Genomic DNA, 24,015 nt, shown 5'->3' on the forward strand with positions numbered 1-24,015 from the left:
CTTGTTGGCAGCCTGACTCACTTGACTTGTCTCACACACACCCAGGGGGGGAGAAAGAGGACACATTGACCCAGAAAGAGTCTTCAAAACACAGGTAAAACTGTGTTAAACAGTGGGGTAACATGTTTGAAATGACAGCACACTGCCTGCTTGTTGGCAGCCTGACTCACTTGACTTGTCTCACACACACCCAGGGGGGGAGAAAGAGGACACATTGACCCAGGAAAGAGTCTTCAAAACACAGGTAAAACTGTGTTAAACAGTGGGGTAACATGTTTGAAATGACAGCACACTGCTGCTGGTTGGCAGGCTGACTCACTTGACTTGTCTCACACACACCCAGGGGGGGGAGAAAGAGGACACATTGACCCAGGAAAGAGTCTTCAAAACACAGGTAAAACTGTGTTAAACAGTGGGGTAACATGTTTGAAATGACAGCACACTGCTGCTTGTTGGCAGGTAAACATTGTTTAATTGTTTAAGTGTTTTTAAATGTATGGAACAGTGTTTTGTCTCTTTCAAAACTCTCCCGTCATTGGCCGGATACATGGGGACGATTTTATATTCACTATGACCGTTACTATTCCAGTGAGACGAAGTACGTCCGGTGACAGGAGTGATCCCATGTTAATTTTGTCCAAAAACCAGAGCATTCCCTTATCCGTTGTACCAACCATCGGAGAAGGGGAAAAATCGGCCTGAAGCGCCAATAGTCTGGCCCCTTCTCCCGTTGGCACTCTGTCATTTTTTTGACAATTTTTCAAAACTTCATTTTTGATTATTTTAAGTTATAATTAAGCGTTTTCTTCAATTTTTTTTGCTTTCCACGGGTGGGGGCGCCTGGCAGGCCGCCTATGAGCACCCAAATTCGGCCTGGATCATCCAGGATTTGTGGGCTAAGCTCCATAAACTGACTAAATCACCCAGAGAGGTCACCTTTCTAGCCCAAATATATATAATACAAATACATTTAAATAGTAAAAGGTGCACTTGTGCTCTGCATTACCCGGAATTTTATTTTCATAGCCCCATGATAGTGATTAAAAATCATTTTCATGGGAAAAAGTGTTAAAACGCCTGATTAAATTATATGCAGGACCCCAGTGAGCTCCAGACTATGTGCATTGTGTTGGGGAACCATATAAATGATAGAATAAATGCATTTAAATGCAAAAATAATGATTTTAAATCATTTTAGGGGGACAATTGTGGAGAGGAGCCTGAAAATGACTCTGCAGCAGGCTGCCTATGAGCACCCAAATTCGGCCTTCTTCACGGAACCACGACCCCTTCTGTGGAGGGTATTCTCGTGCCCCTGGTGAGCACACAATGACCCAGGAAAGAGTCTTCAAAACACAGGTAAAACTGTGTTAAACAGTGGGGTAACATGTTTGAAATGACAGCACACTGCTGCTTGTTGGCAGCCTGACTCACTTGACTTGTCTCACACACACCCAGGGGGGGAGAAAGAGGACACATTGACCCAGGAAAGAGTCTTCAAAACACAGGTAAAACTGTGTTAAACAGTGGGGTAACATGTTTGAAATGACAGCACACTGCTGCTTGTTGGCAGCCTGACTCACTTGACTTGTCTCACACACACCCAGGGGGGGAGAAAGAGGACACATTGACCCAGGAAAGAGTCTTCAAAACACAGGTAAAACTGTGTTAAACAGTGGGGTAACATGTTTGAAATGACAGCACACTGCTGCTTGTTGGCAGCCTGACTCACTTGACTTGTCTCACACACACCCAGGGGGGGAGAAAGAGGACACATTGGAGCACAGAATGACCCAGGAAAGAGTCTTCAAAACACAGGTAAAACTGTGTTAAACAGTGGGGTAACATGTTTGAAATGACAGCACACTGCTGCTTGTTGGCAGCCTGACTCACTTGACTTGTCTCACACACACCCAGGGGGGGAGAAAGAGGACACATTGACCCAGGAAAGAGTCTTCAAAACACAGGTAAAACTGTGTTAAACAGTGGGGTAACATGTTTGAAATGACAGCACACTGCTGCTGGTTGGCAGGCTGACTCACTTGACTTGTCTCACACACACCCAGGGGGGGGAGAAAGAGGACACATTGACCCAGGAAAGAGTCTTCAAAACACAGGTAAAACTGTGTTAAACAGTGGGGGTAACATGTTTGAAATGACAGCACACTGCTGCTTGTTGGCAGGTAAACATTGTTTAATTGTTTAAGTGTTTTTAAATGTATGGAACAGTGTTTTGTCTCTTTCAAAACTCTCCCGTCATTGGCCGGATACATGGGGACGATTTTATATTCACTATGACCGTTACTATTCCAGTGAGACGAAGTACGTCCGGTGACAGGAGTGATCCCATGTTAATTTTGTCCAAAAACCAGAGCATTCCCTTATCCCAATATGACCTTATCTTTGTACAGTTCCAGAAAATGTGCGAGTGGTCAGCCTCCATGTTCCCACACAACCTCCAACACTGTTGCTGTACACCAAGTTGCCTGCTCTTTATGTTGGGTGTTATGAAAAAGTGAGTCAGGTTCTTCCAGCAGAATTCCCTCCATACTAATGAGTTTGTCGATGTAAATTGGGTCTCGAACATTTGAAACCATTCTTCCTCTGACATTTTAATTTGTAACTCTGCTTCCCATTTTGCTTTTATGTAGATAGTCGATTCCCCCCTGTTTCCCACCAAAGCCAGGTAGAAAGCAGAAATGATCCGAGACCCCTTCTGCTGATACGCATCCACAATCACCCTAGTAACAGTATCTAAAGATTCATCTGCATTCAGCCTTATCTCTTCTACAAAATAGTGTCTTAACTGCATGTATCTAAAATAATCCCTATCTGTAATACCATATTTTGCCTGTAAGTCCTGAAAACCCATCAATTCACTCTTTTCTGAAACCGTACACATTGCTGTTATGCCCTTTTGCACCCATTCTTTTAATGCTGGGCCGTACACCCCTGGTTTAAAATTGGAATCGTATGCAAACCACCTCAGCGTGTGTATCCCTCTCTTTAATTTGTATTTTGCTACTACTATATTCCAGACCTCTAGTGTAAACGCAACTATCGTATTCATTTCACCTCTCAGAGCCCTTACCAAATTCCTATATCCTACCAAGGCAACACACTCTCACTCCCTAAACGTCCAGGAGCGACGCTTGGTCAGGGTCCCGTGGCGTGCAGTTGGGACACTCCGAGGCTCCTTCAGCTTCATAAACGGACGCAAAGAGCTTTCAACTGATTGCAATGTATTCCCATCTGCGGCGGTATTTGACGCTCAGGGAAGCACCGCATCCGTTTATGTCGGCGGCTCTTAAAGGCAATGTGAGCGTCCATTCCCATTGGATAACGGAGAATTGTACACCCGGAAGTAAGTATTCTCCTTACTGTCGATTGATTTGACAGTGATATCTCCACTACTCATCAACTCAAAAACACCAGATTATCCTTGTTAATTAAACGACATTGATAGGTTTAAATTGTGTGCAATGCTTTTGTGTTTTCCCCCTTCAATTCTGAGAAACAACTTGTTTTCTCTGAAATGTGAAGCGCCAAAGAGACTACACTACCCATAATCCCCAGCTATCGTTTGGGACTACAGTTCCATTGACAAACCCCGTGATTAATCTTCAAGCTCTGGGATTGGATGTTGGAGTGGCAGTGCGCCAAGGTTACGCCGAGCGTCAAGCTCTTTGAAATGGAACGAAACCATGGCAGACTATTCAAAACTGGAGTCGAGCGCCCCCCCCAGAACTTCACATGCTGGCTATTGTGTTTCGCAACATGTTCTCTATGGCACGTCTCTACTGGGAATTGTAGTTTTAAAAGACCTTTTCGTTTTTCCCAAAATTAGAAGTTGACAGTATTAAACTGTGAACAGCCCTGGAGGTTTAGGCGATAGGAAACAAATTGGTGTGTACACATTTAAAACATGTAATTACTAAATGGGTGAAAATCGCTTGTATCCATAATGGGCAGCATTAATATATACCCACATGACAGCTCATTGTTACTTTGTAATTCTACTCCACTACAATTCAGAGGTTAACCTGGTATTTTTACTCCACTACATTTATTTTAGTTACTTTGCAGATTCTGATTAATGATGTGAAATATAAACAACCCTTAAATCAGGCTTTAGTTACACCTGAGTAAAATTCAGGGAAAGGTGATTGTCAAGTGCCAACAATCAGGAGAGATATTAGTTGGTGCTTGAGAAGACTAAACATTTATCTGCAGATCTCTATAAAGTATATTCATTACTCGTTATTCTCTACTAATAGTTAATTAAAAACTGTATATAATTGCTATTTTTTAAGATTTTCTAAGGTTTATTGACATATCATATACCAACACACTCTCACTCCATAAACGTCCAGGAGCGACGCTTGGTCAGGGTCCCGAGGCGTGCAGTTGTGACGCTCCTAGGCTCCTTCAGCTTCATAAACAGACGCAAATAGCTTTCAACTGATTGCAATGTATTCCCATCTGCAGCAGGATTTGACGCTCATGGAAGCACGGCATTCATTTGTGTCGGAGGCTGTTAAAGGGACTGTGAGCGTCCATTCCCATTGGATAAAGGAGAATTGTACACCCGGAAGTAAGTATTCCCCTTACTGTCGATTGATTTGACAGTGATATCTCCACTACTCATCAACTCAAAAACACCAGATTATCCTTGTTAATTAAACGACATTGATAGGTTTTAGTGTGTGCACAATGCTTTTGTCACGTTTTCCAACTTCAATTCTGAGAAACAAGTAGTTTTCTATGAGTTTTGGATGGCCGAAGACATTACATTACACACAATCCTCTGTAGCAACCATAGACTGTATACAAAAATTAAATAATACATTATTCCGAGTGTGCTTGCTTTTCTCTTTGAAAGTCATGACATAACGGCATTGTAATACACGTTTCGGCTGCATTAAATATTACATATCTGCAGTAGTTAACTCTATTTATAGAGCCCTGATGACAAGACTTCTAGACAAACAGGAACTGCCGCCAAAACTGAAAACTTGACGTGGATCTTAAATATATAAGCATTTAAACAACATCTTACATTTCTTTTGACACAATACGTCTCCTTGCAGTATCAACACTAATTCGGCTGACTTTTATATTTGATCCAATTGGTAGATAGGCTGTATTTACGCCATAACGGTGCACAGCTGATAGAAATCAGTGCCTTACTGGTTAAAGCACGTTATTGCATTTTATAATTTTATTATTAGATATTAATAGGAGGATGTGCAAAACAGACAAATTAATAAGGCTTTATTTAAACATTAAAGAATACTTTTGGTTAAGGTCTTCTTTTGAATAAGAAAAAAGCTTTGGGGGTATAGAAGATGAATATGGAGGGATGAAATCCTCTTTGATGGTCACACATGCAGAGCACACAGCACACACAGTGACATTTGTATCTACAGATAAATATTAAGCCTGACAAAGTACTTAACGTCTAATATATTGCTTTCCTGCAATGTTAACTATGTTTAAGCACTTATTTTAACTGATATTATACATATGTATTATACTCTTATAAGATGTATGTAGATAGTATAAGAAATGTGCAGAATATGACAATGTAATGGTGGAGGTACACACATATTGATAGATGTCTTGTAATGCACTTTTGAGGAACCTGCGACCCAAGTTTTTCATTCATTGCATAACTACACCGTAGTTGTGTATAATATGATATGTCAATAAACCTTAGAAAATCTTGAAATCTTGAAAGGGATGTGCAAAATAGTCATTATATACAGTCTTTAATGTCAATAAACCTTAGAAAATCTTGAAATCTTGAATGGGATGTGCAAAATAGTCATTATATACAGTCTTTAATTAACTATTAGTAGAGAATAACGACGAGTAAAGAATATACTTTATAGGGATCCTATTAATATCTAATAATAAAATTATAAAATTCAATAACGTGCTTTAACCAGTAGGTGTCCCTTTCTATCAGCTGTGCACCGTTATGGCGTAAATACAGCATATCTACCAATTGGATCAAATATAAAAGTCAGCCAAATTAGTGTTGATACTGCAAGGAGACGTATTGTGTGAAAATAAATGTAAGATGTTGTTTAATTGCTTATATATTTAAGATCCATGTCAAGTTTTCAGTTTTGGCGGCAGTTCCTGTTTGTTTAGAAGTCTTGTCATCAGGGCTCTATAAATAGAGTTAACTACGGCAGATATGTAATATTTAATGCAGCCGAAACGTGTATTACAATGCCGTTATGTGATGACTTTCAAAGAGAAAAGCAAGCACACTCGGAATAATGTATTATTTAATTTTTGTATACAGTCTATGGTTGCTACAGAGGATTGTGGGTAATGTAATGTCTTCGGCCATCCAAAACTCATAGAAAACGACTTGTTTCTCAGAATTGAAGGGGAAAACGTGACAAAAGCATTGTACACACACTAAAACATATCAATGTCGTTTAATTAACAAGGATAATCTGGTGTTTTTGAGTTGATGAGTAGTGGAGATATCACTGTCAAATCAATCGACAGTAAGGAGAATACTTACTTCCGGGTGTACAATTCTCCGTTATCCAATGGGAATGGACGCTCACATTGCCTTTAACAGCCTCCGACACAAACGGATGCGGTGCTTCCCTGAGCGTCAAATCCCGCCGCAGATGGGAATACATTGCAATCAGTTGAAAGCTCTTTGCGTCCGTTTATGAAGCTGAAGGAGCCTCAGCGCGTCCCAACTGCACGCCACGGGACCCTGACCAAGCGTCGCTCCTGGACGTTTAGGGAGTGAGAGTGTGTTGACCAAGGCCTGAATGTGGTGACCCTGCACCTCCCTCACAGTATTATTGTATGAGAGAGGTTGCAGGTTGAATTGAGGCGAATATTTGTAATGTTCAGAGGTTGTTGTGTTTAATATTCATGAGAATATTTGTCATTGTTCAAATGATAATAAACATATAAAGCAAATTTGTCCACTCATATGTTGATAAGAGTATTAAAAACTTGAAAAATATCCCTCTAAGGTACATTTAGAACAGATAAAAAATGTGCGATTAATTTGCGATTAATCACGATTAACTATTTTAATCGACTGACAGCCCTATTTTTTACTATTCCAAACAAATCTAGAAATCATCCTGTCCCAGGTTATGAATTTGTTTTGGGAACATCAATTGGAAGAGACTGAAAAAAATACAGCAGCCTAGGTAGGATATTAATTTTAACCGTTTGTATTCTGGCACTGAAGTCTAAAGGGAGGATGGACCACCTTTCTACATCCTTTCGGATATTGTTATCAATTTTGTTATAATTGGCTTCAAACAGGTTGGAAAATGTTTTGGTTATAATTACACCAAGATAGGTCATTGTTTTGGAATTCCATTTTAGGTTATACTGTATGCATGTCTAATTTGTTGGGATGGGGAATAATTAAATGAGAGAATTTGAGTTTTTGTTACCTTCACTTTATACCAGCGACGTGCAGTCAGTGGAGGCAGGGGAGGCAGAGCCTCACCTGTCATACTCCAATGTAACGGAAAAACAACTAAAGAAAAACGAAATAGTAATAATAATAAAATGTCTCCACTGATCTGTGTTGTAAGTGTGATTTATGTATGATTCTAATCGCTTTTTATAGTCAAAATCAGCAAATTTGCCGAGCTCCGCTACGGGAGCGATGACAAGTGAGGCAGGCACGTGCTCTGCCTCTCGTAAGCCCACAGTAACTTGCTGGAGTACGGGCACTAATTTAGCGCGGGCACTTATTTTGTGAGCGCGCTCAAGCCAGTTACTGTGGGGTGAGGTGAGGCACAGATGAGATCTGCCTCACCTCAGAATGCGTCACCCCACAGAAACTGGCTGGAAAGCGGGCCCTAAGCGCATGCCTGTTCCCATCTCACTGTAGGTCACCAATGTAATGTAATGTTTGTAGATCCCTTTATTACATTTATCCTCGCCATCCATAGTCTCTAAATAACTTATTTCACGTATATATGATATTTAGGCTCGCTGGTCTCAACGGCAATGAAAATGCACCAGGGGAGGCAGCCATAACCTCTGCCGCACTACAGGGGGCGCACGTGAGCCCACAGGTTCTTGTTGCTACTGTAATTCTACGCAGAGACGGTAGACGTAACAACAAACTAGACTTTTGAAACTACAGGAAGATAAGGAGGACTTTTACAAAAAAGTAATAGAGATTGTTGTCCAGAAGGATAGCATGGACTTCATCTTCAAGTCAAGGTAAGACCACATTTGTAATGAAAATGGGATCTTACTAAGAAAGAACAATCCAATATTTAGATTTTGGGTATCCTTTTGTTGAACGGTCTGTTTAAAATGAATCGAAGCATCAGACTAAAAAAGCTTTTGAAAATAACCGAATATTTCGATTAAGGTCAAAATATAATATTTGTAAATCTGACTCAGTGAGTCAGTGCCTCACCAGCCATGAACCTCACCGCACGTCACTGCTTTATACCCTGGATAGTAACCATATGTGTCGAGTAAGTTCATCACGTTTGGTAAACAGACATCTGGTTGCTCAAGAAAAACTATAACATCATCCGCAAAAAGCCCAATGATATGATCTTCCCCCCTATATTGACACCCTGCAGATCTTCACTCAAATAAAGCAAAGAGAGTAGGAGAGAGACAGCAACCCTGTCTAGAGCCTCTCTCCAGCTGAATCCTATTGGACAAACTCCCATTTACTTTGATCCTAGCCAGTTCATGATAAATAGTCTTAATACACCGAATTGTATTTTCATTTAAACCAAACCTCCTTAGTACTTCATATAAAAAAGACCAACTGACAGTGTCAAATGCTTTTTCTGAGTCCAGACCAGAGATGGGGTCGTTACTAAAAAAAAGTAATATATTACATATTACATATTACTTTAAAAAAAAGTAATATATTACACTACTTCGTTACTCTCTACATAAAGTAACTCGTTACTTTACTCATTACTTTACTCGTTACTTTACTCGCAGGGCCGGCCCGCCCCTCCCTACAGGCAGATCACGCAGACTGCTAAAGTTTCAAATGTTCTCTTTAGTTCAGTTTCCATTGTCCCATAAGACTGATCCAGATAGCTCTGACCATGGCTGTCCTCTGTCTCCTGCTATCTGTATTTTGCGCAGTATATCTCTGAACGATGCGATGGTGATTCCACTGTGCAAATGTGCAACATTACCTCTACTATGAAGGATGCTACAAGCCTGTCCATCTCTGCTTTGGTTACCGGTCCTCCAAATTCTAATTTGTGCCGCTTCGGAGTCGGCGGCGGCGACTCACAACATCCTCACTCTGGGTTTGGGGGTCCTTAGCTATTAGCTTCACCTTAGCATGTGTTCTTTGCAGGTGTTTGTTGAGGTTTGACGTGGTGTTTGCAGCAGTGGATAACAGCTTCTGGCCTGGACACAGTTTGCACCTCACCGTCACATTCCTGTCTGTTCTTCGGACGAACTCAAAATAATGGGCATACCTCCACCCCTCGAAAGTTATCGCTGACTCTGCCATGTTTATGCAGCACTGCACGTGGAGATGTGGAGATGTGGACGCGCAGATTACGTACATATAAACCTGCGGCGGAAACCCCTCTTGTCTGTCAGTGTGATTATGACTGATTTTATAAAAGTAACGAAGTAACGCGTGTCGGGGCAATGTTAGTAACTGTAGTGTGATTACTGAATTATAAAAGTAACGCGTTACACTACTCCGTTACCGACAAAAGTAATATTATTACAGTAACACGTTACAAAGTAACGCGTTACACCCAACTCTGGTCCAGACTAACCAGAACCATACTTGTGGCCTTTTTATGTGCATTGTCTACAATATGGAGAGTCCTTCTGATATTGTCTTGTGTTTGGCGCCCTCTAATGAATCCAGTTTGATCTTCATGAATAAGATCTGGCATAAAAGTCTCAAATCTTTTACAGATAATTGAGGTAAACAGCTTGTAGTCCACATTTAAAAGAGAAATTGGCCTATAATTTTTACAGTGGTCTTTGTCTTTGCCTTCCTTAGGCAAAATGGAAATAATTGCTTCCCTCCAAGATGGGGGAGCCCTGCTTTCTTTAAGAGTCCAATTAAAACAAGACAGAAGCAGAGGTGTTAGCTCCTTCGTGAAAGTTTTAGCGAACTCTGGTGGAAACCCATCGCTGCCCGGTGATTTACTGGTCTTTAGCCTACTGATTGCAGCTTCCAGCTCTTCAACTGTAAATTGTGACGTAATGGTGTCGTTCTGTATCTCACCTATAGATGGCAGATCAAGCGAGTTAAGAAAGTTTCTTATTTTGCTTTCATCAGCTAATGGTGGATTAGAGTAGAGTGTCATATAGTACTCTTCAAATATTCTTTCTATCTCATCTGGCTCATACAATAGTTGAGTAGTTTGGGGGTCCCTTGTTCTATGAATTGTATTAGAGGCTTGCTGTTTGCGCAGGCATCTAGCCAGGAGTCTAGCTGCTTTTGAGCCTGATTCATAATAAGACTGCTTTAAAAGCCTTGCCTTTTTTTCTATTTCTCCTCTGAGGATCTCATTTATCTCCCCCCTTGTTTCCTTCATTTGTTAGGCCTACATGTAGTGAACGTAGAACGCAAAAAGAAAAACGTAGACTTCCAAGGTAGGGTGATTCCTCGCCACCCTAAGTCCCTGTTGGCAGGAAGAGGGGAAAGCCTCCTCCTGAAGGGCCCCTCACTGGAGGTGAAACACGCAATCTCAAGCATCCTAGTAGTCCAACGGCATCCGATAGCACTTATATAATCCAAATGAAGTTGCGACAAATATATACAGTGAATATATATATAATATGAATCAGTTAGTCTCGGGAGGGATCCGCTCATACTCTTGTAGCCTCTTCCTTACTCTGCTCGCGGTCTCGGCCCCACCTGCACTACTCTCTCCGACGCGCTGCCATGTCTTGGTCTGGTGGAGACGCTCCATCTCCGGGTACAGCTCCAAAGCGTTGTGGTCTGGTATCTCCACGGAGAAACCTCTCCTCCTCAGCTCCTGCGCTGCATCTTGCGCACTGTCGTATGTGCATGTTCCCGAGTCCCAGTGAATGCGCATCCTGTTGAGAGGTGTCTGGAAACGTATATTTTTCTCCTTAAGGACCCTCTTTATTCCCACGTACGCCTTGCGCTTCAGGACGACCTCCGTTGCATAGTCGTGATCGAACGATAGACGTCGCCCTTCCATCAGTATCTTTTTTTCCCAGGCCTTTTTCAGTACCCTTTCTTTGGTGGTAAACTCCAGAAAGTTCACCACTATGGACCTTGGCGGTGCATTCCTTTCTGGTTTGCGAGCCACAGGTCGATGAGCGCGTTGTATCTGTAGTTTGGTGTCCGGTAAAGCGAGTTCAGTTTTCAAAAGTTGATCCACAAAGTCAGACAGACCTTCCTTCTCTTCGGGTACTCCATAAATGCGCATATTATTTCTCCTGGATCGACCTTCCAAATCCACCAGTTTCCCCTGCATGGCTCTCTATTCTTTCATTGATTTAATCAACGCATCTGACATAGCCATGTTTACTGTCTCCCCCTCATCGATTCGTTCCTCCGCTTCTTTCAGCCTAGTTTCATGGGCCTGGGTTAGTGCGGAGTTCGCAGAACGTTTTTGGTAAATTTCCTGCTTCATATCTTCGAGTTCAGATTTCATGTCTCCCTTGATTTCTTCTTTAAAGTGGACCTATCATGCTATATTTAAATGATATATTGTAGGGCCATTCCTATATAAGGTATATTTATAAGTTTCTGTTTTCAAAATACCAAACAGATCATGCATTTTAGCCATGCCTCATTTCGCTCTATTTGCTGTTTGCTGTCTACGGGGCTGATTCTGTGAGCTGCAGCTGACCACGCCCCCCTGCAGGAGAGGGGAACCGTGCTCTGATGAAGTCAGAAGAGGGGGAGAAAAATAGATCTCCATCCTCCGTGTTATTATAGGCCTATAGAGTCGTTATTCATTTGTTTTAAAGCTCAATAAATAACAAAGAAGACCTTTGACCGGCACTTTTGTAATTTTGTCCGGAAGATTTCAACTTTAACGGACATCTTGACCGGCGAAATAAAACCTAACTGAAACTCTGCCGCACGGTCCCCTCGTTCCTTGGAAGAGGCGGAGAGGTGGGTGTTTGTCATCTGCTGGTGGACTAACCGGAGAGAATTACAGTGCTTGCCTCGACGGGGAGGGATTGCATTGAATTACAGCAGCGGGAGCAAACGCTTGCCTCGGGGAGGGAGAAAAAAAGCCACAGCGGAGAATAAACAGAAGGGTAACCATGGTAACTATGCGCGGGAAGTCTTCTTCGCTGCTTTTAGATTTAGCATTAGATAGGTGTCTTCACCGTTTTGTTGCCAGCATCAGAGCACCTCCTGCAGTACCTCCTGTGCGCGGTGGCATCTTCCCCATAATACGCGGGCATGCATGTGAGTGATGATGGGGGGAGTGGTGGTGGTGCTGCAGGGACTTCACCCCTCATTTCTGCAGCAAGCTGCTCCCTGAAGGACTTCTGGGTGTGTGGCTTCGTCATGCCGGGGTCAACCCTCATCTTGTGCAGGTCCTTGTGGAGAATGAAGCTGTTCACCACGGCAATGTCCAGAAAATGGTAAAAAGAAGTCTTGTACCATTTCATGGTTTTGTGGAGAACGCTGTAGTACCCAATCAAAGCATCGGACACATCCACGCCGCCCATGCTTCTGTTGTAGTCCACCACAGCGTCAGGAACGGTAACAATCTTAGTCTGCCACACACCAGCCCGTTTCACTTTCCTCCTGACAATCTGTCCACTGAAGGCTGCATGCACTGTGGAGCACATGGTCACTTCACGGCTGTCCATCCACTTTATGAACAGGAGCTTGCTTCTCCTTATCCAACGCAGATCTCCCCTTTGAACCTTTTTCGGAAGGTCGTTCAACACAGTCTGTGGAAAACCAACTCAATTTTTTCGAATGGTCCCACAACAGCCAATGTTTTTTGCGAACAAATCCCCAAAGAGGGCAGGGCTTGTGTAAAAGTTGTCCACAAAGAATGTGTAGCCCTCACCGAGCAGAGGGAAAGGCAGGAGGTCGACCACGGAGGTGTAGCTGAGTCCCTGGCCTGAGAGGAACTCACTCTTCCCTGTGTACACAAAGAAGTTCCATGTGTATGCCATGGAGGAATCCGCCAGCACAAACAGCTTGTAACGACCACAGGATGGATTGGAAGCGTTGCCGGGACATCGTATCACCTGGGAATTTGAAGTCATATGGAAATGTTGTCCTCCAGTAGTCCGATTGGTTGTGAACGTTAACTAGGCCTGTGAAAACGATAATGGACAGGAAAATATAAAAATCCTTGAAAGTCAGCACTTTCCAAGGGTACTTCTTTCCACCCTGCAATTGATTCAGGGCCTTTGTGTTTGTGTTGGCAATGATTTTATGAACCACGGCATGGCTAAAAAGCTGAAGGGGAGACCATGGTGCAGTGGTGTCCAACGCTGGCGCTGGGACCCTGGCATGAACCTCAGTGGCTCTGGTGTTTGGTCATTCTCCTCTTTGTTATGCCACCCGAGTTCTTCCGCTGTCGTTCTGGAAGAGGAAGACCCACCTCGGCCTCGGCCTCGGCCACGCTTTATGGGATTTACAGCTTTTTTCGATGCTTTTCTTTTGCTGGGCAGCTCAAATGATGGTTCAGAATCAGAAGATGCAGAGGGAGGCTGAGTTAGTACTGGTTAGTACACGGTCCGTGATCGGCCCGTGCAAGGTTCGTGATGAAGAGCCGGCCCCCAGTCTGACTTGAGACCGCCCCCGTGATAAATAAATGTAATTATTGTGAAGCCAGCTGCAATGGATCATTGATCCACCAGGGGGTGCAGTGGGGTTCCACACTGGACCTCATGTGAAATCAACTTCGATACAGTAAGCTGGATGTACAGTATGTCTGGTACTACTGTATAGCGGATCTTTGTTAAGATCCATATGTCACGGATAGGATCATAGTCTGTGCTAAATAAGACATGTAATCATTTACAAAACATCACCATGTTGTTATTTAACAAAATAATGTTGTTTAGTCGGAAAAAACGAACGAGAGGAAATGCAGCCGGCTCTCCCGATTTTTAATCCTAATTTAATCATCATCTTCACCACGATTATTTATGTTTATGTTCGCCGAATTGACATGAAATCACTGACAAATATGAATATTCTGTATTCAACTTCATTGAAACGACCAGGATCCCTGGGTGTTATTTTTCCCCACAATGACCAAGTCGCTGCAAATTATCCCGCTTATTACATGGCCACATTCTCAACAAAGTAACGACATGACTCCCAATCTTAATTGAAATGCTTTTATGGATTTAGAAAATGTTTTTATTGATTTAAAAAATAGTTGTATGTATTGATTTAAATTGACATGCATCCGCTAAGAGAAATAGTCACTTGACACAGTGGCTTTTTGCAAAGCAGAAAAAGAACACTCAAACCGAGAGATGAGTTATTATTACAACTTGACTTCACTATTATTTAACAACTGTTTTTATTGGGTTCTTTTATTTGGGGTTAAGTATAGGTGAATTGCACTAATGTGGGAAGATCGTGATGTCTCCTCCGATCTGCTTTATGATCTTCTTTCTCCCGCTGTGTAGATTGGGGGACCGCCGTCCTGTCTTCAATGTTTGACATCGCGTGAAACAGAGGATTTCGACATTCTGTATTCATTGCTTACTTCCTTAAACCTTTTCTCCTCCTTATCTCTTTCATGACTTTTTATTTAATGCTTTATAACAGCTGTAATAGTTCGTTTAGAAATCCTAGAAACACTTTTACGGCAGTTCTCATTTACGGTAACTCCTTCTGACGTCATAGCTACCCACGTATAATATATAAACAAAGTCTTGGCTTTCAGAATATGAAACTTTTATTTACAAAATCACACGATAAATACATTTGTGAAGCTTGTAAAGGGAAGATGACAGGCACCTTTCACTCGCAATCTGCTCTGCCGCAGCGCCACCTCCCTCCCTCCGGCTGAAATTATGAATGTACAGTAAGGCATATAGTAATCATAGATAACACGGCAGGGTCCGTTACAGTTTGTTTTCATCTGATTTCAAATAAACAAAGTCTTGGCTTTCAGAATATTAAACTTGTTTCGGCAAATTTAGATGATAAATACAACTATGAAGCTTGTAACGGCATAATTACAAGCGGAGAACGGAGTAATTTAACATTACAGCAGGCATAACAACAGCCGATGTTTATTTTATTATCATATATAGTCGTTATTCATTTGTTTTAAAGCTCAATAAGGAAGATTTAAACTTTCACACACGATGACCGGCGAAAAACTCTGCCCGGTTCCCTCGGCCCCCACCACGTTAAATAAACAGAAGGCTGCTTTTGTGGAGGAAGTTACAGCGCTACGTACAGGCTCGGCATATGTACTGCAGCTTTTTACAGCGGTATCCATAAATCTCTTAATTTTGCCCTCAAAGTGCACCAGATTGATGCATTTAACTTCAATATAAAGAAAAACATCTTCTGTTGTAACAACAATAACATTATAAATAGTAACATAGCTGAACATGGTATTGCACATTTAGCTTTCAGTGTTACTGACCTGAGATGTTTTTATTACATGAATTAAGGTGACTGAGGCTTTTTAACATAGACTTTTCAGATGTCTGAGTGTAATATCTGCATTTTCTATTTTGGTTTGATAAGGACACATCCTGGGGATTGTGTTTACAAACATTGACCATACCGTTCACCATCCCCCACCCCCCTACTGTATGTTGATTTTTGACTTTGTTTGCCTACATGTAAATGGGTGGCATTTAGTACCTACCCCCCTCTGAGTGAATACCTGCTTAGCTACTTGGCACTCAGTACAGATATGTCTACCCTTTCTTCTTAGAGTTAGCCAAGAGGCTATTTTTCATCTGTAGTTAGTTAGATTTTAAAAGTCAATCTAAAACACATTTCATTTTAAACAAGTAAATACAATACATTTAAAACATGCAACATACACTGTAAACAAAATCTGTAATCTAGGCAGTAAATTGCTGTATTACCCACAGTCATTTACTTTGAATTTGTAATACAGTGTGATACTGTACATTATGCTGCACTGTGGGAATATTATCCTTAGGCGGGAAATGTATGTAAGCTGGAGTCTGAAATAAGCTGCTCCATCTGTATGGGCAGTATCTTTTTATTTTTTATTTAACCTTTATTTAACCAGATAAAAACATTGAGATAAAATCTCATTTTCAATGCTGACCTGGCCAAGAAGGCAGCAACGTTACACATAACACATAACACAAACATATAAAATACAGAGAACATAACTAAGAAAACAAAAGACGAAAAAGCAGTCACTACATTGTGCACATTAGGACAGTAAGAAAAGTACACTACTTATTACTGCAAGAGCAGCTGGTGGTGAGGACTTCAGACAACTTCAATTTAAAACATGATATAGAGACAAGTGCCATCAGTTTTAGGCGTGATTGAAGGTCATTCCAAGACCAATGACCATAATAAGAAAGACTCCTTTTTCCAGCCTCAGTCCGCACAGCAGGTACCTGGAACCGTATCCAGGCACTGGATCCGAGGTTGTAAGAGTCACAAACTGGGGCAAATCTGACACATATGTACAGTGGAAGCTTACCTAAAATGGCTTTATACATTAATAAAAACCAATGCTGCATCCTACGCATAGTAAGTGAGGACCATAGGGTGCATTTGATATATAACGCAGTGCAGCATGGTAAAGTGGGTCAAGTTTGGCCAAAACAGTGGGACAGGCAAATCTATAGATTGTATCACCGTAGTCCAGCTGGGACAGGAATAAGCCAGAGACCAACCTTTTATGGGATGAAATTGAAAAACAACATTTAAGTCTGTAAAGGAAGCCAAGAGTGAATTTCAATTTCTTTGTTAAAACTTCAATATGGTGTTTAAAGTTCAGATTACTGTACAACCAAAAGCCCAGATATTTGTAGGTATCAACAAACTCAACAGAACGCCATCAAGGGTGTCAATGGAGAGGCAAGAGGAGAACGCTGACTTGGGAGCAAAAAGCATTGCTTTGGTTTTCTTACTGTTCAATAGCAGTTTGGATTCAAGAAGTGCATGCTGCAGCGTGATACAATCTGATTTTAAATTGGAAACGGCCATCTGCAGTGTGACTAAGCATGAAATTCCTAACTCAGAGAGCTTGCAGCGTTGTTTGTCAGCAACGTGCAGTCAGGGGAGGCACGGATTGGCCGCCGGGAGAGTCGGGACTTATCCCGGTGGGCCACTGGCCAGCTGTGAGTTCACAGAATCACAGAACGGCCGGTTCGCTTACGGCCGACAACACCCCCCCCCCGTTGACAATTCATGAGCGTCTAACTCTCTCCCCCCCCCCCCCCCCCCCCCCCCCCCCCCCCTCCGTCGCACCTTCTAACAGAGCCCCCCCACATATCAAATCCCAATTTAACCCCTGGCCTCTGGAGCAGAAATGATTGAGTTTTAAAAATGTAAGTTTTGGTTGTCTGAATAAATATATTGAACAACTAAGGGTTAATTTGCAGGATTGATTGCTTACTTAGCCCTATATCAGTATATAGCATGAATAATAATCACACATCACTCATATTTGTTATGAATAATCATTTATCATTTATTAAATAGTAAGTCGCTTTGGATAAAAGCGTCAGCTAAATGCAATTTATGAAAGCCTCACTCAGGATTTTTTTACCAAGTGTTTTTATTGCTCTTGGGGCATTAAAAACAAGATTTTAACTTTAGTTTTTTATATAATATCTGCATTTTCTCTTTTGAAAAACGAAGTCTTAGTTTGGCCATAGTTATTTAATATATAAAGACTATATATTATTGAATTACAAGATTAGATATACTTTATTTGATCTAAAATATTGATGTGTTCAAATGCTCTTCTAAACAAAACTGAAAGTCCATGAAAGTTGTCTTCCTGTTTTTGTGAAGGAAGCTCCATCTCCTGGTTAAATCCTGATATTGAAAATCTGGCAACGCCCTCTTGGAAAATAGTGGGAGGGCTTAACATTCCCAGATACTGGTCTTTGGCAGGTCTTAGGCAGGTAGCTGGCAGGTAGTAGGCAGGAAGCAGTAAGCTGGAGTCTGAAATAAACTGCTCCATCTGTAGTCACGAAATACAATTAATCTATTGATAAGTGTTCACCAACACGATGTTCCCATTGTTTACTTGTCTCACAGAACAATGTCTGCAGAACAACAAAACAGCATCCATTTTGCGTGTGTAATATAACAGTATATATATATATATATATATATATATATATATAGACTGGGTTGATATACAATACAGCTTTATTTATATAATAAATTATATAATTTGTAATTTGTATTTTTCATTTTTCAGAAGGTTCGGTTTGCGTTCACACGGGCAAAACTCAAACGGACTATAAACTTTAAACACAAGTCATGTGCACGGAAATGCTGTTCAACAATTGGTCAGACATTAAGGGGGTAAAATCGCAACGGACAGTTCAAATCAGACAACGTGCGATAAAAAAACATAACACTGAGAGACGTTCTGCAGTCAGGAGGAGGTTTCACCGACGACAGGTGGCTCTGACTTTTATGTATAGTCGACGGAGCAATTTTACTTTTACACGACACTGTTCAACACTTCGTTCAGCTTCACTCTTTCGCTAAAGATTTTGAAGACATCCGCGTTCTTGTGACTCGTAAATACTACGCTCCTATGTTTTGGTGCGGACTGCGTTCACACCAGAGATTAACCGCTCAAGAGTTCACTAGCAAGCGGTCCGAGACCACTTCTTTTAGGTGGTTTAGTTCACTTCAGAGGCCTCAGACTGCGACCCAAACAAACCGCACCAAGCGGCTAAACGCACCAGGGTTCGATTCCACCGGACTAAATAAGGCTGGTGTGAATGCGACCTAAAACTCCAAGTGGTCCTCACAATGATAGCCGTGCAAGACATATGCAAACACACATAAACACATCTGTGAGGACCTACATAAACAAAACATGTTTGCCCAACCTTTAACCCCTATGTTAACTAAAGAAGTGCTTTAGCATTCATTGAAGGTCTGTACCAAATATAAAGAACAGGCCAAAATGTCCTCATAATCCATAAAGGCCCGCACAACACACAAAACCCAAATTGATCCTCACAATGAAAGTCTAAAAAACACACACACACACATACCTGTGTTTGGACATTTGAGAAGGACAACGAGAGGCTGTCTGTGGATCACATGTTCATCATTGTCTACGTACTGGCAGGCCTCTAATATCTGCACTTCCTTCTCTCTAAAACACAAAGCCACAAACATGTACTGTATTATAAAGCTTATAAACACACATGTTATGTTTTGTTTGTTTATTAATGTATTTGTATTAGTTAGTGAGATATCTCATAAACCACTTGAAGTTTTCTGATAAAGCCTTGGCCCAAGAGCACAATCTGTTGATTTGTAAAGCCTATGATGTTCTGGGTCTTAGCTACCGAACCATAGACAAAAAATAAATTGTAGGACTAAAAAGATTTAAGTCAAATGTCTCAAAGAAGAGTAATGTAATGTGTCACAGATTCCACACAGTTTTTCAATAATAAGTATCCAATTTAATGTGGCTGTTACCAATTTAAGACATATTTTAATTCCTGTGAGACATAACGCTCATATAGCTCAATTATTAGATTGATGTGTACTGAGGCTTGGTCTGAATCTAGTTTGAAGACCATTTGCCGTGTGTCATCACTCCCCATTTCAAGTCTGTCCCTAAAAGGTCTTTAAACCACATATAGGATTGTCCAGGATTGTCTGTTCTTGTGTTTCTGACCTGTAGAAGTAGACAAACTTCTCCTTGTAACGATTTGGTCCCAGAGATTCACTGCACAGCATGTCGTACGGATTACTTTTGTTATCTCTGTCAGAAAACAAAAACAACTGATTATCTCTCACAATCATCAATTTCTGTTTTTGTTTCATTTTAGATGCCCCATAAGATGTCATTAGTTTTTAGCCACATAAATGAAAATGTTATTGTCAGAGCAGACTGGGCTCTGGTTTCAGACAGAGGGTAAAAAGAGGTGCTGCAGCACAGGCAGTATGAGAAAAATAAAGAGCTTTTTGAACATTAAAGCATGGAGAAATGTCACAGTAGAGACAATAAATACTCATATACACCTGAACATCAGCAGGAGAGGACTCTTTAAAGTAGAGACACTACATACTGATATACACCTGAACATCAGCAGGAGAGGACTCTTTAAAGTAGAGACACTACATACTGATATACACCTGAACATCAGCAGGAGAGGACTCTTTAAAGTAGAGACACTACATACTGATATACACCTGAATATCAGCAGAATAGGGCCCCTTTAAATGAATGTGTGGAGAACTCACCCATAGTCATTAAGATGTGTGAGGAAAGTCTCCATGGCCACACCACTCACATCCATCACCTCCTCCAGCAGCACCACGCTGTACTGAGACACAATCTGCAAAACACAACCACAGAGAAAAGAAAGCATAGAACTAAAAGCACTTTTAACATGTTATAAATGTTTTCAATGCATAAAAAACAGCTCCTTTCCTTTAATTTTCTCGCCATGTACAAAAACATTAACTGAAATATTACACTCAACAAACTTGTGTGGTTCAGCACGGTGAGTTACCTTAATGATAATTTCCCGTACGTCCTTTTTGTTGACTTTAGTCCTTCCCAGTCTCTTCACATTGAAGGCAGCGATCTTCATTTTGACTAAAAATATAAATCAAATGAATTTCATAGATTTAAACCGATACACCCAACATATTATCAAGGGCAGTGGTAGACAGTAACAAAGAACATTTACTAAAGTGCTGTACTCAATTACAAGGTACTTAACGAGAGTATACTGTATGTCCAATTAAAGAAACTCTATTATTTTACTCTTCATCCAATACCTGCCACATTTCCTTACATTTTCTCTATTAGGTTTCCATTTATGGGAGAAATAATCTCTGTCGCTAACAAATGTTTATGATACTTACATGTTTAGTTCAGCAGGATAATCTGCACATATTAACACCACTCTATGATTTTTGAGAAATGCAATAACCAGAAGTAAAAAGGATATCAAAGTAAAAGTCAACTTTATTGTCAATCTTTCAGTTTGTGTGTACAGACAGAGAGATCGAAATACCATTTCCCACAATCCTGAATACAAAATAAAAATATATATAAAATAATGTATAAAATATGTATGTCCTATAAATAGACACTGGATATTTACTGATTTTAAGTTAAATCTCTTCAGCTTGTGTTTAAGACATAACTTTTTTTTTAATTCAGGTAAATACAAAAAAGATATCGAATAAATACGAAATTAATGAATTAATGCTATTTTATTTCAATTTCCGAATTATTTTGGACTGTTTATTATTGTCTTAATTTCTCTTATGTGCATTGCCTTGTTTTTTATGCTGCTGCAACGCAAATATTTTCAAAATTGGGATCAATTAAGTATCTATCTATCTATCTGTCTATCTACAGATGGAGCAGCATATTTCAGACTCCAGCTTCCTGCTTCCTGCCTGCTACCTGCCAGCTACCTGCCTAAGACCAGTATCTGGGAACGTTAAGCCCTCCCACTATTTTCCAAGAGGGCGTTGCCAGATTTTCAATTTCAGGATTTAACCAGGAGATGGCGCTTCATTCACAAAAACAGGAAAACAACTTTCATGGACTTTCAGTTTTGTTTAGAAGAGCATTTGAACACATCAATATTTTAGATCAAATAAAGTATATCTAATCTTGTAATTCAATAATATATAGTCTTTATATATTAAATAACTATGGCCAAACTAAGACTTAGTTTTTCAAAAGAGAAAATGCAGATATTATATAAAAAACTAAAGTTAAAATCTTGTTTTTAATGCCCCAAGAGCAATAAAAACACTTGGTAAAAAAATACAAGCTGTAAAAATACTTATATGTATTTAATTCTAATAACATAATGATTAATTTCAGATGAAAATACTTTTCAGTGTCTGTCTCATGTAGCAGCTGACCCGGCCGACAGTAAAAATAAACATTTATAACTAGTTTAGGTTGTTTGAGAGGTAATTAAAATAGCTAAGGGTGATGATCTGACTTGAAGTGTGTGTTTTTGCTCCTAATTAAATGTGTACAAGATGTGAAGTCAACAGGTATTCACTCAGATGGGGGTACTGTAGCTACTATTTATTTTCAAATGCATATAGGCTCAGTCAAGAATTTGAATGGGATGGGGAGACGTGTGTGATTAAAAATGAGTGTCCAAACTATGGCCAAACTAAGACTTAGTTTTTCAAAAGAGAAAATGCAGATATTATATAAAAAACTAAAGTTAAAATCTTGTTTTTAATGCCCCAAGAGCAATAAAAACACTTGGTAAAAAAATCCTGAGTGAGGCTTTCATAAATTGCATTTAGCTGACGCTTTTATCCAAAGCGACTTACTATTTAATAAATGATAAATGATTATTCATAACAAATATGAGTGATGTGTGATTATTATTCATGCTCTATACCAGGGGTCTCCAACCTTTCTTCATCTGAGAGCTACTTTCAAAAAATGAAAGTGGCCAAGAGCTACTTGCATCACATCGCTTACATTTATTCACATAGCCCTCATCAGTTGAATTAAGCTATACTTTTGTACACGTGTGAAATTGCAATACCTAAAGCTTATCAAAAATAAGGTCCAAGAAAACGAAGATTTCTCACATATTATTATGGCCCACATAATAAGTACATCACTGAACATTCACATAAGTGTCCTTAATCACCACCTTACAAGCATTTCACTCTTTTGTTAGTGAGATGAATGGCACTGCATGCAGTCCACCATAGAGGTGTATGCTGGAGTCATAGAATAGAGTCATTTAAATGTTCATCAGTTGGTCTTGTTCTGTATTTAGATTTCATTCATGTCAGAAAAAGCTGCTTCACAAAGGTATGTAGAACAGAACCAAATAAAGCAGACATTTTCAGTGCTGCTTGGTGAATGTTCTATAGTTTTCGGGGTCTACAAGGCTCCAGAAATGTTGTGAGTTTTGCTGAGACTTAAGCGGAACATTATTTTGGAGATCTCCACAGGATTGACACTGAACAGTTGTTCAGCCATCTTTTTCTTCTTCTTCTTCGTCTTGACATTAAATTATAAACCATAATAAATTAATTGTATAGGTCTAGCCTCCCTATATCTGTGTGTGAAAATGGTTCCATCCTCAAAAACAAAAAACTAATACTTCTGCAGTCTAGCTGCAGCTTCTAGCTACAGTCTTCTGTTTAAAAAAAAGACACTGAATGTCTTGAATGCATCACACACAGGACTTGAGTCTGAAAACAGCAGGAGTATTTACAATAGCATTATAAAAACAAAAATAGTGCATGTGGGTGCACACTTACATTATCTGTCTTACTGTTACATAAATCCCATGAATGTATGAGATTAAGTTAGCTTCATCATATCTCAATCAGTGATTAAGTGAATAATAAAGTTTTTATCGGGTCACTATCAGCCTGTCACTCATTATTTTCAGGGAGGGGGCGGGGTTTGGAGGAACGGAGAGGAGACGGTGATCGCGGAAGCTTTCCTCCTGCCTTCACAAACTTTACACAAGTATTTATCAACTGAAAATAGCAAGAGGACATTCATACTCTGCAATCCAAGACTTGATTAAATCCACCAAAAACCTGACATGACGATAACGAGTGTTTTTCAAAAAACACAAATCCCTCCCTGTGTGTCTCTGACGCGCAGCGACAGGGCCTGATTCAGAGCGGGTCATTCTGCTGTTAGTTCTGGACTGGTGTTGGTGGAGAAAGCAGACTGCTCCGTGTGTGTTGTCGCTGTGCTGCTGTCACGTCTGTTCCTTGATCTCTGCGTCACCGACCATTTGATATTCGTGTGACAGAAAAAATTCTAAAATAAAAAAACGTTATTGTCCACCCGCGGCCGAAAAATCAATAAGCAACCTTAC

General features: G+C 40.4%; 1 protein-coding gene across 1 annotated transcript; it reads right to left on the minus strand.

Moving 5' to 3' along the window:
- Positions 1-18,467: 18,467 nt before the first annotated feature.
- On the minus strand, positions 18,468-20,792 carry LOC117486828 (deoxyribonuclease-1-like 1). Its single transcript, XM_034135397.1, has 4 exons — positions 20,683-20,792; positions 20,411-20,505; positions 19,842-19,928; positions 18,468-19,310 (listed from the first exon to the last, which is right to left on the minus strand). Exons 1-4 carry the CDS (start codon positions 20,761-20,763, stop codon positions 19,169-19,171), a joined length of 405 nt encoding a protein of 134 aa, XP_033991288.1. The 5' UTR covers positions 20,764-20,792; the 3' UTR covers positions 18,468-19,168.
- Positions 20,793-24,015: the final 3,223 nt, after the last annotated feature.

The sequence above is a fragment of the Trematomus bernacchii genome, unplaced genomic scaffold, assembly GCF_902827165.1.
Source record: "Trematomus bernacchii unplaced genomic scaffold, fTreBer1.1, whole genome shotgun sequence".
NCBI classification, from domain to species: Eukaryota; Metazoa; Chordata; class Actinopteri; order Perciformes; family Nototheniidae; genus Trematomus; species Trematomus bernacchii.